General features: G+C 41.9%; 1 protein-coding gene across 22 annotated transcripts in view; it reads right to left on the bottom strand.

The window, feature by feature from the left end:
- cdc42bpab (CDC42 binding protein kinase alpha (DMPK-like) b) overlaps positions 1-15,797 on the bottom strand; it is a 105,297-nt gene that overhangs the window by 52,963 nt on the left and 36,537 nt on the right. For all 22 annotated transcript variants that reach the window (XM_090243279.1, XM_090243284.1, XM_090243292.1 and 19 more), the window contains exons 2-5: positions 13,012-13,103; positions 7,953-8,036; positions 4,316-4,411; positions 3,688-3,836 (exon numbers count right to left, since the gene is read on the bottom strand). In XM_090243279.1, the coding sequence (XP_090099405.1) occupies positions 3,688-3,836; positions 4,316-4,411; positions 7,953-8,036; positions 13,012-13,103 (421 nt within the window). The remainder of the gene's footprint in view (positions 1-3,687; positions 3,837-4,315; positions 4,412-7,952; positions 8,037-13,011; positions 13,104-15,797) is intronic.

The following is a 15,797-nucleotide window of genomic DNA, read 5'->3' on the forward strand; positions in this document are numbered from 1 at the left end:
ACAAGTCTGTGCTCTGGTATTGTGCCTGCTGGACCAGGCACAAGCTCCACCGCAATCTGGACCTTCACTTCCTGATCACAGGCCACACCAAGTTTGAACCTGACTGGTTCTTCTGCCTCATCAAGCAGCGCTTCAGAAAGACCAGAGTGAACACCTTGTCTGAGATTGTTGGTGTTGGACAGCACTGTGACAGGGGTTAACATCCCACAGCTTGTTGGACTGGAGAATGGTACAGTGTTGGTGGAAAGCTATGGCTGGCAACAACACCTGACTCAGTACTTCAGGCTGCTACCACAGATCAAGCAGTACCAGCACTTCAGGTAAAAAATGATTTTCATTGTATGAGGTTATTCTTATCTTAACTTGGGAGGTGAATTGATGTTGTGCAGGGTTGTAATGTCTTCTGATTTTGTGTTGTCATTCCCTGTTTTACAGCTTCGATGCTCTGGAGCCTGGTGTTGTCGCCAAGGAGTGTTCGGCCTGTTGGGACTAGGTTTCAGCTGCTGCGCAACGCTGAATGGGTGTCGACAAAGGAGTGCTCTCCAGTAGGTACCAAAACATTCAAAAGGCCCTTTTCTAAAAAGTGAGTTTTCAAGTGTATCAACTTTCAAAGTAGAAATACTTTCCCATTGTTCCTCAAACATGCTGTATATGATATTCCATTTTGTAGCTCTGAGTCTACTTTTATGTCAAATGTAAAAAAAAAAAATTTAAAAAAAATATCAAATTGTGCTACACAAGACCAAATCCAGGTGGTGAGTCACATGTGCCAAGAAAATCTCAAATAAGCAGAGAAACGACAGTCCATCATTACTTTAAGTCAGGAAATCCGGACAATGTCAAGAACTTTGAAAGTTTCTTCAAGTGCAGTCGCAAAAAACCATCAAGCGCTATGATGAAACTGTCTCATGAGGACAGCCACAGCAAAGGAAGACAGAGAGTTACCTCTGCTGCAGAGGATATTAGAGTTACCAGCCTCAGAAATCGGCAATTAACTGCACCTCAGATTGAAGACCGAATAAATGCTTCACAGAGTTCAAGTAACAGACACATCTCAACATCAACTGTTCAGCGGAGACTGCGTGAATCAGGCGTTCATGGTCAAATTACTACAAAGAAACCACTACTAAAGGACACCAATATGAAGAAGAGACTTGCTTGGGCCAAGATCCACGAGCAATGGACATTAGCCCGGTGGAAATCTCTCCTTTGGTCTGATGAGTCCAAATTTGAGATTTCTGGTTCCAACAGCCGTGTCTTTGTGACACACACATGGTTCCCACCATGAGGCATGGAGGAGGAGGTGTGATGGTGCTTTGCTGGTGACACTGTCAGTGATTTATTTAGAATTCAAGGCACACTTAACCAGCATGGCTACCACAGCATTCTGCAGTGATATGCCATCCCATTTGGTTTGCGCTTTGTGGTACTATCATTCGTGTTTCAACCGGCCAATGACCCAACACACTTCCAGGCTGTGTAAGGGCTATTTGACCAAGAAGGAGAGTGATGGAGTGCTGCATCAGATGACCTGGCCTCCACAATCAACCGACCTCAACCAAATTGAGATGAGTTGGACCGCAGAGCGAAGGAAAAGCAGCCAAGAAGTGCTCAGCAGATGTGGGAACTCCTTCAAGACTGTTGGAACATCATTCCAGGTGACTACCTCCTGAAGCCGGTTGAAAGAATGCCGAAAGTGTGCAAAGCTGTCATCAAGGCAAAGGGGTGGCTACTTTGAAGAATCTAAAATATATTTCGATTTGTTTAACACTTTTGGTTACTACATGATTCCATATGTGTTATTTCATAACGTTGATATCTTCTCTATTATTCCACAATGTAGAAAATAGTAAATAAATTAAATGAGTAGGCATGTCCAAACGTTTGACTGGTACTGTATGTGATCGCACTCTCTCTTTTCTAAGGAGCTTCATATTTTGAATACCTACAGTGCCTTGCGAAAGTATTCGGCCCCCCTTGAACTTTGCGACCTTTTGACACATTTCAGGCTTCAAACATAAAGATATAAAACTGTATTTTTTTGTGAAGAATGAACAACAAGTGGGACACAATCATGAAGTGGAATGACATTTATTGGATATTTCAAACTTTTTTAACAAATCAAAAACTGAAAAATTGGGCGTGCAAAATTATTCAGCCCCCTTAAGTTAATACTGTTTTGCTGCGATTACAGCTGTAAGTCGCTTGGGGTATGTCTCTATCAGTTTTGCACATCGAGAGACTGAAATTTTTTCCCATTCCTCCTTGCAAAACAGCTCGAGCTCAGTGAGGTTGGATGGAGAGCATTTGTGAACAGCAGTTTTCAGTTCTTTCCACAGATTCTCGATTGGATTCAGGTCTGGACTTTGACTTGGCCATTCTAACACCTGGATATGTTTATTTTTGAACCATTCCATTGTAGATTTTGCTTTATGTTTTGGATCATTGTCTTGTTGGAAGACAAATCTCCGTCCCAGTCTCAGGTCTTTTGCAGACTCCATCAGGTTTTCTTCCAGAATGGTCCTGTATTTGGCTCCATCCATCTTTCCATCAATTTTAACCATCTTCCCTGTCCCTGCTGAAGAAAAGCAGGCCCAAACCATGATGCTGCCACCACCATGTTTGACAGTGGGGATGGTGTGTTCAGCTGTGTTGCTTTTACGCCAAACATAACATTTTGCATTGTTGCCAAAAAGTTCAATTTTGGTTTCATCTGACCAGAGCACCTTCTTCCACATGTTTGGTGTGTCTCCCAAGTGGCTTGTGGCAAACTTTAAACGACACTTTTTATGGATATCTTTAAGAAATGGCTTTCTTCTTGCCACTCTTCCATAAAGGCCAGATTTGTGCAATATACGACTGATTGTTGTCCTATGGACAGAGTCTCCCACCTCAGCTGTAGACCTCTGCAGTTCATCCAGAGTGATCATGGGCCTCTTGGCTGCATCTCTGATCAGTCTTCTCCTTGTATGAGCTGAAAGTTTAGAGGGACGGCCAGGTCTTGGTAGATTTGCAGTGGTCTGATACTCCTTCCATTTCAATATTATCGCTTGCACAGTGCTCCTTGGGATGTTTAAAGCTTGGGAAATCTTTTGTATCCAAATCCGGCTTTAAACTTCTTCACAACAGTATCTCGGACCTGCCTGGTGTGTTCCTTGTTCTTCATGATGCTCTCTGCGCTTTTAACGGACGTCTGAGACTATCACAGTGCAGGTGCATTTATACGGAGACTTGATTACACACAGGTGGATTGTATTTATCATCATTAGTCATTTAGGTCAACATTGGATCATTCAGAGATCCTCACTGAACTTCTGGAGAGAGTTTGCTGCACTGAAAGTAAAGGGGCTGAATAATTTTGCACGCCCAATTTTTCAGTTTTTGATTTGTTAAAAAAGTTTGAAATATCCAATAAATGTCGTTCCACTTCATGATTGTGTCCCACTTGTTGTTGATTCTTCACAAAAAAATACAGTTTTATATCTTTATGTTTGAAGCCTGAAATGTGGCAAAAGGTCGCAAAGTTCAAGGGGGCCGAATACTTTCGCAAGGCACTGTAGCTTTAGAGCCACAATGGAGTCAAATATTTCAGAGTTCATACAGGTGGCTTGGAAAAATGAGTCTTCATGAGTCATTAATACAACACACATTAACAAACGCTCACGTGTGTGTGTGTGTGTGACTCACCTGTGGACATAGTGCAGTTGGTGCACTGAGTCAATAGCCAGCACCATCTCAGCTAGGTAGAATCTAGCCATGTCCTCCGGCAACCGGTCTTCAAACTTACTAAGCAGGGTGAGCAGGTCCCCACCCACATAATAATCCATCACCAGATACTGAGGGGAAAGTATATATGTTAACATCACTTACCATGTAGTGATAATAATATTGCTGTATGATAGTGTACAAGTAACATTCTCTGTATTCCTCAACTTGTTCCCTCCATCTTCCGAACTTACTTCCTTCAGGTTCTACCCCCCTTCTCCTTTCTCATCCTGCCATTCTTTCATCCCAAACAGCATCACATTCTCTATATATTGCACTACTTATGACCAGAGCCTTTTGCCCCAGTAAAAAGTAGGGGCAGAAGGGTAAAGGGTGCCATTTGCAACGCAAGCCTTGAAATGTGAAAGTGGGAAGGGCAGTCAGCTCAACAGTGTGAGCCAATGAGAGTCCATTGGAACGCTGCTTAGTTAATCAACAGACCGGTCACTATTCTTTACCCAACTAATGCTCGAGTGGTCACCATATGAAACTGATTGACATACAGTATATTGAAAGTCTTTGAAACGTTTGAAGTTAGTGGAGATCTTACCAGGTTGTTGTCATCCTGGAAGGCGTAGTGCAGGGTGGTGATCCACTGGCTGTCCCCGTTCACCAGCACGTCCCGCTCCTCCCGGAAACACGCCGTCTGAGGGAGAGGACAGAGGACAACCGTCATACAAAGATAATGAATAGAATGTAGCTACTCTCATTGGAACTCACTGTGCGCCATCACTATTTGGTCCAACCCAGTGCTTCTTTTGGGCAGGAGCTCACTGGAACTGAGGACCAGCACCTCAAATTTGCTTCTGCTTGACTTCCTGCGCCTCTTATAGAATACCAGCTAAAAAGTATTGCAGAGTTCCTTCACCTAAATAAAGGAAATGAGTACCGGCACCGATTTCAAATCGAAGTTAAGCACTGTTCCAACCTGTGTTTAATGAATTCCTGTGTCTGCTAGTGGTGGGAAGCATAGAAATATAATCTATTGAGTCTACCTCTATATGGGAAACCCCATTTCAGCCCCTTTGGGGCTCAATTAAGTATATCAATTCAATTACACTTTCTAACAATCTTATAACACAGTCAAATGTATATTTTCCATCCGTGTGGACAAAGCTCATTCTAACTCTATGAGCAAGCCAGCCTCTGTCCTCTGCCTGTAGCTAGACTACACTATATATACACAAAAGTATGTGGACACCCCTTCAAATTGGTGGATTTGGCTATTTCAGCAACACCCGTTACTGACAGTTATATCAAATCGAGCACATAGCCATCAACCTCCATAGACAAACATTGGTAGTAGAACGGCCTTACTGAAGAGCTCAGTGACTTTCAGCAGGGCACAGTCATAGGATACCACCTTTCCAACAAGTCAGTTAATCAAATTTCTGCCCTGTTAGAGCTGCCCAGGTCAACTATATGTGCTGTTATTGTGAAGTGGAAACGTCTAGGAGCAACAACGGCTCAGCCGCGAAGTGGTAGGCCACACAAGCTCACAGAACAGGACTGCAGAGTGCTGAAGCATGTAGCGCGTAAATATTGTCTGTCCTCGGTTGCAACACTCACTACCAAGTTCCAAAATGCCTCTGAAAGCAACGTCAGCACAAGAAGTGTTCGTCGGGAACTTCATGGAATGGTTTTCCATGGCTGAGCAGCCGCAAACAAGCCTAAGATCACCATACGCAATGCCTAGTGTCGGCTGGAGTGGTGTAAAGCTCGCCGCCATTGGACTCTAGAGCAGTTGAAACGCGTTCGCTGGAGTGATAAATCACACTTCACCTTCTGGCAGTCGGACAGACAAATCTTGGTTTGGCGGATGCCAGGAAAACACTACGTGCCACAATGCATAGTGCTAACTGTAAAGTTTGGTGGAGGAGAAATAATGGTCTATAATGGTAATAATGGTCTTTCCATGGTTTGAGCTAGGCCCCTTAGATCCAGTAAAGGGAAATCTTAACGCTAGAGCATACAATGACATCTAATCTAGACGATACTGTGCTTCCAACTTTGTGGCAACAGTTTGGGGAAGGCCCTTTCCTGTTTCAGCATGACAATGCCCCCATGCACAAAGCGAGGTCCATACAGAAATGGAGCCCTGACCTCAACCCCATCGAACACCTTTCGGATGAATTGGAACGCTGACTGCGAGCCAGGCCTAATCGTCCAACATCCCTGCCCGACCTCACTAATGCTCGTGGCTGAATGGAAGTCCCCGCAGCAATGTTCCAACATCTAGTGGAAAGCCTTCACAGAAAAGTGGAGGCTGTTATAACAGCAAAGGGGGGACCAACTCCATATTAATGTCTATGAGTTTGGAATGAGATGTTCGATGAGCAGGTGTCAACATTTCACCGGGCACAACGCATCACCGGGCACAACGCATCACCGGGGGCAAACTACCTGCCCTCCAGGACACCTACACCACCCGATGTCACAGGAAGGCCATAAAGATCATCAAGGATGATCACCACTAACATTGAGTGGCTGCTGCCAACACACTGACACTGACTCAACTCCAGCCATTTTAATAATGGGAATTGATGGGAAATGATGTAAATATATCACTAGCCACTTTAAACAATGCTACCTTATATAATGTTACTTACCCTACATTATTCATCTCATATGCATACGTATATACTGTACTCTATATCATCGACTGTATTCTTATGTAATACATGTATCACTAGCCACTTTAACTATGCCACTTTGTTTACATACTCATCTCATATGTATATACTGTACTCGATACCATCTACTGTATCTTGCCTATGCTGCTCTGTACCATCACTCATTCATATATCCTTATGTACATATTCTTTATCCCCTTACACTGTGTACAAGAGAGTAGTTTTGGAATTGTTAGGTTAGATTACTCGTTGGTTATTACTGCATTGTCGGAACTAGAAGCACAAGCATTTCGCTACACTCGCATTAACATCTGCTAACCATGTGTATGTGACAAATAAAATTTGATTTGATTTGATTTGAACATTTGTTGTAGTTGTAGTAGATGGGTTTGAGACTGAGAGTTTGTTATTGCAGACAGTTTCCCATGTCAAGACACACTGTGGGTAGTTCTGGGAACTGCTACACACAAACACGCGCACGTGCAAGCACACACACACAGGGACCACTATGAACGTCTGCATGACCGTCAGGGGAGGCCAATGAGAAAAGCACAGCGCATTAACAGATATACTGTACACACCTCACATGGTAAAAACAAAAAAAACTTTGTGGTAATCAAATTCACATTTATTATTCGAAACTTTTTAATGAAAAAATTGAATGAAAATCTTGCTTCGCATGTTCTATGTAATGCATGTTTCATGCAAAAGCCAGAGTTACATAATGCTATCTCCAGTTAGCATTTAGCCCGGAGTCGTGTTGTAATGCAATTAGGCTTGGGCAATATAGCGTTTATACTGTATCCCGGGGTATTTCAAAATACTAACTGTATTATTTTCAATACCGTTAAACAACAATAATAACAATAATATTTGGGCGGTTGCAGGGCACCCACACCTCGCGGGGGCTGCGTGCTACGCCACTGCTTCTAAGTTAAGTACAACTATAAGAAATCCAAAGATGTGTCAAGTAAAATTTATCCAGCTCAAGGCTCCAGCTATGCATTTGGTTTTCCTTGTGTGCACATTCGGTAGTACCGTATAACCCGGTATGGTACAGAGACGGTATGAAAATCTGGATAACGCCCAAACCTAAATGCAATGGCTGTTAGTATGTAGCCCTGAGGAATGCTGTAAAGCACATCTATCAAACTCATTCCACAGAGGCCCGAGTGTCTGCGGATTTTTGCTCCTACCCTTGTACTTGATTGATGAAGGTCACATTTTTTTTTTTTTACCTTTATTTAACTAGGCAAGTCAGTTAAGAACAAATTCTTATTTTCAATGACAGCCTAGGATCAGTGGGTTAACTGCCTGTTCAGGGGCAGAACGACAGATTTGTACCTTGTCAGCTCGGTTACTAGTCCAACGCTTTAACCACTAGGCTACCCTGCCTAGTGGTTAAAGAACTACCCTTAACTGGTTGTCTTAATTGACAGTAAAAAACAAAGACCAGCAGACACTAGGCCTTCCATGGAATGAGCTATTTCTGTTCGCATTTATCCCTAAATAATGCTGTAATGTTATGGCTGTTAGCATATAGCCAGTGCTCACCTCTGCTCTCTTCAGCATCTCCCACTTGTTAAGGATCTTCATGGCAAACACCTTGTCTGCATTCTTCACTTTGACCACAGCAACCTACAGGAAACAGAGGAGAGAGGGAGTTAGAGGATGAGGGAGAGGGAGAGAGAGGATATGAGAGAAAAGTTTCCATCCACCATATTCATTACATCTACCCTGTCATGTTCAATAGGGCAAAGCCGTAGGACGAAGTTCAGGTAGAATCTCTGTTTCCCTTAGTTTCAGAACGTTCTCCCTACTGTACATGACCCACTCCTATTAGAACCGGGAAGGGGAGTGAACGAGGGCAGAAGGGAACATCTTTGTGGAATGAAATGCGTCCATACAGTCAGGACGAGAGGAGTAGGGGAAGAGAAAGGAAGAGGGACAGGAAGTGACCTCGGACACAGAGGCAGTGACCCCTGAGACACACCACCTGGATCCTCTTTTACACACACACACACACACACACACAGCTGGGATCCTTTTCGCTCAAGGGCCTTGACGTGCCACTTACAGTCGCACGGCAGCACAAATACACTGATTTCAAACTGGTTTGCAGCAGGGTAGTTCCATTTGATTTCAATAACTTTGACCTCATACCTTTTGATTTAAACACAACATTTTATACCTATTACCCAAGGTAGAAGATTTAAACACAACATTTTATACCTATTACCCAAGGTAGAAGTGGTTGGAAAGTAACTTTTTGGACCTGAATGCCAAAACATTTAGATGATAAAAGGTGATCAAAGTTGACCCATTTTGCATATCACACCATTCCATAAGACATCCATGTCTTCATCACTGGAAAAGATAAAGGGTTGAGTTTGATATCACTTAAAAGCTTAAAAACAGGGCTGTCAAATGATTTTAGAATTCTTTGAAAAACATGTTTTTAAATAAAAATTAAAAAAAAAAATTCCCCTTTTACAATAATTGTCTTAATTTTTCGAATATGTTTAGCTTAGACTCTATTTTACATAATCTGAGGTGTTTGTGTTGTGCCCGCCATTGGTTGGGGAACAGCATTGTCCACAGGGTGGATGTCATACTACTAAAATGGGGGGGGGGGGGGGGAATGTCAACTTTCAAATGGTAGCACAAACATGGTTGGAGGTACACACATCAGAGAATGTTGACTTGAATGGGAATATCAGTTGTTTTAAATTATACTGTCAATTTGCCATAGGAAACCTATTAAAATCATAGAAATCTAGAGTAGACATCCCTATTTTAGTTGACATTCGACGGTGGTTGGACCGACGGCCATCTTTGTGGTAGTAATTGGAAGTAACAACGTCAATTCAAATTAAACCGTCAATGATGTACCAGCTAATTGCAGTGGTCTGAAGGGATATGTCCATACTATTAATTATATTTCTATGATTGCAATGACACCCACCCTTTATTCAAAAGTATGCTGTGTCTCAACTGATGGCGTGCACAACACAAAAAACTCAGATTGTTAAGGAGGGTCTAAACTACAACATATGTGAAAATATATATATATATATATTTTTAAGTTTACACGTTTAGATAATTGATGTTAACGGATTAAAAAACGGTTTCTTCTTTTTATTACAAAATAGTTTGAAAACAATGTAAGCTTTAAACTATATCAAACTTAACCGTTTATCTTTTTCAGTGATTAAGACGTGGATAACTCATTATTGGGTATGCAAAAAAAACTACTACCGTGGGCAAATATGTATGGAAGCTTTCCTTCAAATCAAAAGGGATACGGTCAAAAAGTGATTGAAATCAAACGGAACGACCCAGCAAGGATAGGACACCTAGCTAGTCAAGCTACTGCTAAGTGCTAACGTCTCTGACGCAACCACAGGCAGCCCCCATTGTTAGGCCTGAGTGTAGTAAACAAGAGCATTCCTAAAACGAGTTGAGTTGCAACCGGAGCAAGGCCAGATGACTTCAGCTAGCAGGATTCCTCCCTCCTGCCTGCCTGTCTGCTTGCCAGGAGACACAAGAGAAAGCCTTTTTCACTACAGCTTCTCCGCAACTCCCTCCGTCCCCCATGGGAGGAATTTAAACCACCAATCATCCACTCAGTCACACAAACACAAGGAAGCATGCATGTGCGCACACATACGCAATGCACACACACACACACACACACACACACACGCATGAAATGCACACAGAAAATGACATGCAACACACACAAAAACTCTGTAGTCTGTAGTCCATTAAATGAGCTGGAGAAAAAGAATGAACGCTAAATGCAAATATAACATTCCCCTGCTGTTTGGGTTTCCTCCTGGTGAACTGATGGGGGGAAAGGAGAGGACTGTTCTTGCTACTGGCCCTGTGTATAGCGTATACTCCCTCCCTCCCTGTTTTCTTAGCTTTCACCACTCAAACATGTGTGTGAGAGCTTGACATGCAGGGTGGCTGACTGGCTGCTCTACGCTGTAGGGATACAAAGAAAAATAGATTCATCAGGAGAGCCAAAACATCACACACAGATGCCAAGCTCCCTCTCCCAGCTCACAGACAGACGCCATCTCTCTTTGAGTTGACAATGGGGATATGAAATAAAAACTTCCTGCTCATCATTTGTTCTCTTTTCTTTTTCCACAGCTTCCCAATCCACACTCTTCCATAGGGTTGCCAGATCTTCCTGTCCCTTTTTCAGATTTCACAGGTTTTTCCTGAAATCCCATTTTGAGGATTCCCCTCCCTGCTTATTCCCTCCTGATTTATGTAATTCTCCAACTGGTATTTATGGAAAACAGGAGAACTTTGGAGAAGTTTTTCAGAACTACTGGTATTCCTCAAAAAATAAATAAAAAAGTAACGAGGAAATTTTCCAGAATTTTGCAAAACTGCTACTGTGAATGGGGTCTTCCTGCGGCATTATGAGAAAGAAAAAAAGAAATACTTTTTTTTTCCCGGTGTATCGCTGCTAAATGAATATAGGGGAAATACTGGTTGCACTATGATGGCTTACCACTGGAAAGACATAAGATGGACCTCTGGCCAGAGACCTTTAAATCATGATGACTTCATAATCATTACATAGATCTAGCCCTAAGCTATGTCTTTGCCTGCCGGCCACTGGATACGGTTGTTGTTGTTGTGAATAGGCCTGAAAATGTATAGTGAACTGAATTAGACCTGTGATTGTAAATATATGTTTTTATGAATTAAACAACTCCAGCCACTTACTTTGTTGCTGCTTTTCCAATCAACTCAGTAGATTTGGATAGCATGTAGGCTAGGCTATATGAAATACACAGGCCTGCATGACACAGCACAGGAGGCACAGAGACTAAAGGCGTCCGCATGCTTCCCATCCAAAACAGTTCGGGAACAGTTTGTGCATATATTATGACAAAATGTTGATCGTTTTGGCCTTCGACAAGTGTTTATTCGGCTGTTCATGGACACAAATTTATTTTTTGAGGCAAACCGAAATTCCGAAGCCGGTGATTGGTCAACCGTAGGGATTCTTCAATGAAGTGTTGTCATTCAAAGATAGACCACTCGTTTTCATGCACATTTTTCACTTGAGAAATACTGCCCCAAACATCTTAGTTCGATGTAAAACTGTTCGAACTAAGATCTCCTTGGCAAAAACAGATAGATTGCTTGTATTACTGTATCTTAGATTAAGTCTGACTATTCTGAGGAAGGGTATACTGGCTACGGAGTTTCAAGATGGACAAACAGCACTAATGCCGATTTATTTTCTCGTTTTCCAAGCGAAGGTCTTTTAAGGGTGTATACGAATACACTCGTTCAGTTCGCCTAGCCGAGTTTGACTAGGCGCCAGCCGAAACCGAATTTTGCGGAAGGAAACCTTTAGGCCTACCTCAACACAAGGTGCGAGAAGAGATGAGGTACACCACAGGGGCCTATATCAGAAATACAATAAGTAGAGGGTCAACTGTGAGACTGTAGCTTAGCTGAACGTCAGGGCCACAGAAATAGCTCTAGCACGAGTGAACGCCGCTGCTAGCCTGACACAGGGCTAAGGACCAGGGCACAAACATGCTTTTCTTTCATTCACTGTGAATTAAAACCCCAATAAAAATAAGTCTGAAACAGGCCATATGGACCTCAGCACTGGGTAGAGCGCCAACCAACCCATTCCACAACACGTGAATACAAACACTATTCAAAATCTTTCAAATACTTTGAGCATTTTCTCTAACCTGCCTGGAACAAACAGGCGCCAAGACTGCTTTACCCCCAAGCCATGAGACTGCTATATAGTCAATTAATGGATACCCAAACTATCTGCACTGACCCCATCTTGCACTGACCCTTCGACCTTTCATTGTATTCGGCGCACGTGACAAAATTAGATTTAGATTATTTTTGCAGTGTCAGATTTGCCAGTTTGAACTATTCTATTGGTCCATGAAGCAAGCCAAGCTCAATCAACCACAGATAAATTAGGCTATTTGAAATCATTTCAAATAGTATTGAACCCAGGTCTGCCAGCAGCACAGCAGCTAGCCTAGCAGGCTATAATACACAAAGACCATTTGTCATGTAACCTTACACGGCTGAGTTTCTGCTGCCATTGCTAGCTCGCCAACATTCCCCAGGTTTGACATCACTCGCAGTAGAAGACATAATAATAACTATATTTCAACTCCTGCCCTCGAGCCGCGAAGAAGAAAAATAAGGTCCGGTTTTAGTTTAATTTTGTATAGAAATCTTTCACCACGACGGTGAAGAAAATATTAAAGCTTTTTCTCTTAAATGTTAAGTCATGCATATAGCATGTGGCCTAGTGACCCATGCCTTGCTGCTGGGATCACACTATGTGCACCAACTATCAAATAGCATTTATATATATATATATATATATATCCAGATTCTTGAGGAACTATGTTGTCTTTGCATGCATTGTTCTGTTGTTGTGATTGTCTCTAGGCCCTATGTAGGCTACACTTGAAATGCTTTTTCCTTTGCTGATGTCTTGCAAGCTTTCTATTGAAGTTCAAACTTCAAAAATACTTCCCAGTGAAATCAGGTTATAAAAAAGCACAATAAAAAAAGGCACAAAAAAACAACATACCTCTCCAAAGGCTCCTCGTCCAATCACCTTGAGGATCTCAAAGTCCTCTTTGTGCAGGCGCATCTGTTTCACCTGGGAAGTGAAGGGTTTGGCTGCAGGAGGAGAGGAGAGGGAGAGGGAGAGGTTAGAATTCTGGGGACTTAAAATATTGAACTTGACCTGAGAATGCGCACACTAAAATAGTTGCGCATCATCATGATTTAATTCATAAAACAATAAAACAGCAAATCAGAAATACATTTTTTAGGTGGATACTAGAAATCGGACACAAAGCAAGTGGCACACAACACAGGTAAATCCATTTGAATGTAATCATTTTTTTGATGCCATTCCTTTTGATTTAAACAACAACAAAAACACTTTCCATACATGTTTTCCCATGGAAGAAGTAGTCAGAGAGTGACTTTTTGGACCTGAATGCCAAAAACATTCAGGAGGTAAAGTTGCTCAAAGTTGACCCATTTTGCAAAACCCACCACAACGTGAGGCATCCATGTCTTCATCACTGGAAAAGATCAACGGTTGAGTACATCATCATTTAAAAGATTACAAACAGGATTTTTTTTTATAACATTTCTTTTACCTTTTACGTCGATTATCAAAAAAATGTGTTTACTCCCATTTTTTCTATATTTGCACATGTTGTAGTTTCGACTCTACTTTAAAATCTGACGTTTTTGTGTTGTCCCCACCATCAGTGGTGATGTACGGTATATACACCCTGGATTGGGTTTACTATATAATTGGCCATTGAGAGGCATTGAAGCCACTGGTCATCTAGTCTATATATAAATCATTGATTGAGACACAACATGCTCTTGAATGCAAGGTGGGTGTCATTTCAAATCATAGAAATATAATACATAGAATGGGCCCATCCCTTCATACCACTGCAATTTAGCTGGTACAGGTACACACCGTTGACATTTAAATGTCCTAATTACCACCACCAAGATGGCTGTCATTCCACCAACCGTCGATTGTCTACATAAATGGCTATCATGTCTATTATATTATCTATATTTATATGATTTCAATAGGTTTATTATGGAAAATTGACAGTATAGTTTAAAACGAGAGATATTCCTATTCAAGTCAACATTATCTTATGTGTGGACCTCCAACCTGATATAAAATAAGGTCTAAGCTGCAACATTAGCTAATTGTCTTTTATTTTTGAGTTTGTGTTTTTAGATAAATGTAAAATAAAAATGTAAGGTGTAAAAAAAAAAACATCTAATATATATTTTTTTGTCACTGTAAGCTTTTAAATTATATCAATCTCAACGCTTTACCTTTTCCAGTGATGAAAACATGGATGTCGCAGGGTATGCAAAATAATTCAACTTTGAGCACCTTTCTCTAATGTCTTGGCATTTAGATACAAAAAGTCACTTCCTGAGCACCACAAAGGGCACATTTGTACAGAAGGTTTCGTTCAAATCAGAAGGTGGTGCTGTCAAATAGGGATCGAATTCAAAATGGATTTAGCCACGAGTAATGATTTCCGCTGAGTGTCCTCCTGCCTGTCAGTCCTGTATGCGGAGGGGCTGATATAGGGTCAATCTGTGATCATGACCGCTGAGATCTTTATCGTAAACCACAGTGGTCTGGAAGTGCAGAAGGCAGTTATAAAACTGTCTACCGTTACCCTTACATTTGACCTAGCCTCGGGTTCTGGGTGACTCACAAACGTAATCCGGAGTAAACAGACAAGCAGCATTTTCCCTACTTTGTCGAGGAAGGACATTCATCCACTTCCTTTTCTACTTTGGATCCTCCATTAAACCTGGAGGTAGACTGCCAGTTGGTTCAGCAGGGTCAGACTACTGAGCAGCAGATTGGATACTATTGAACATAATACAGACCTATTAAATGCCTATTGGCCTATATGTTAGGATATAGAATGGGCCTACTGATGGATGGAGCTGATGATCTGTGCAGCATTTCGCTTAGGTGGACCCTTGTGCACAAGCAGAATACATGGGTCACATCAAATACTCATTCATTTAGTCATTCATTCATTTATTCATCCATCCATCCATCCATCCATCCACTGGTTAGTGTTCCATCCTGGCACGGTCATTATGTGCCAGGCTTATCCAGAGAGGCCCTTGGCTCCCCTGTCAGAATCCCAGCCAGGCAGAGAACAGACCAAACCAACACCCAACAACAACCTTTACTGATAAAGGAAAGGAAAGGAGGGGCTTTCAGTTGCTCAGTGTGGTATGACGAATACCGATGTCCCTTCTTCAGTGTTTAAATATACTGTAAGAGTGCACGTCAAGTTAATGTCACGTGCACAAGTACAGTGAAATGCTTTTCTAGCGAGCTGGAAACCCAACAATGCAGTACTCAATATCAATGTAGGACAAAAAAAATAACAACATTGAAAAAAAACAAGAACACGAGAACTAAGTAAGCTACTGTATATCCAGGGTCAGTTCCAATACCATATTTACAATGTGCACAGATACTGGACTGACAGAGGTAGATACACTATAACGTACATACAAAAGTATGTGGACACCCTTCAAATGAGTGAATTTGGCTAATACAGCAACACCGTTGCTAACAGGTGTGTAAAATCTAGCACACAGCCATGCAATCTCTATAGACAAACATTGGCAGTAGAATGGCCTTACTGAGGAGCTCAGTGACTTTCAACGTGGCACCGTCATAGAATGCCACCTTTCCAACAAGTCAGTTCGTCAAATTTTTTGCCCTGCTAGAGCTGCCCTGGTCAACTGTCAGTGCTACATCTAGGAGCAACAACGGCTCAGCCG

This window comes from Oncorhynchus mykiss, chromosome 8 (genome assembly GCF_057628025.1).
Source record: "Oncorhynchus mykiss isolate SJ-2025 chromosome 8, ASM5762802v1, whole genome shotgun sequence".
In the NCBI taxonomy this organism is placed as follows: Eukaryota; Metazoa; Chordata; class Actinopteri; order Salmoniformes; family Salmonidae; genus Oncorhynchus; species Oncorhynchus mykiss.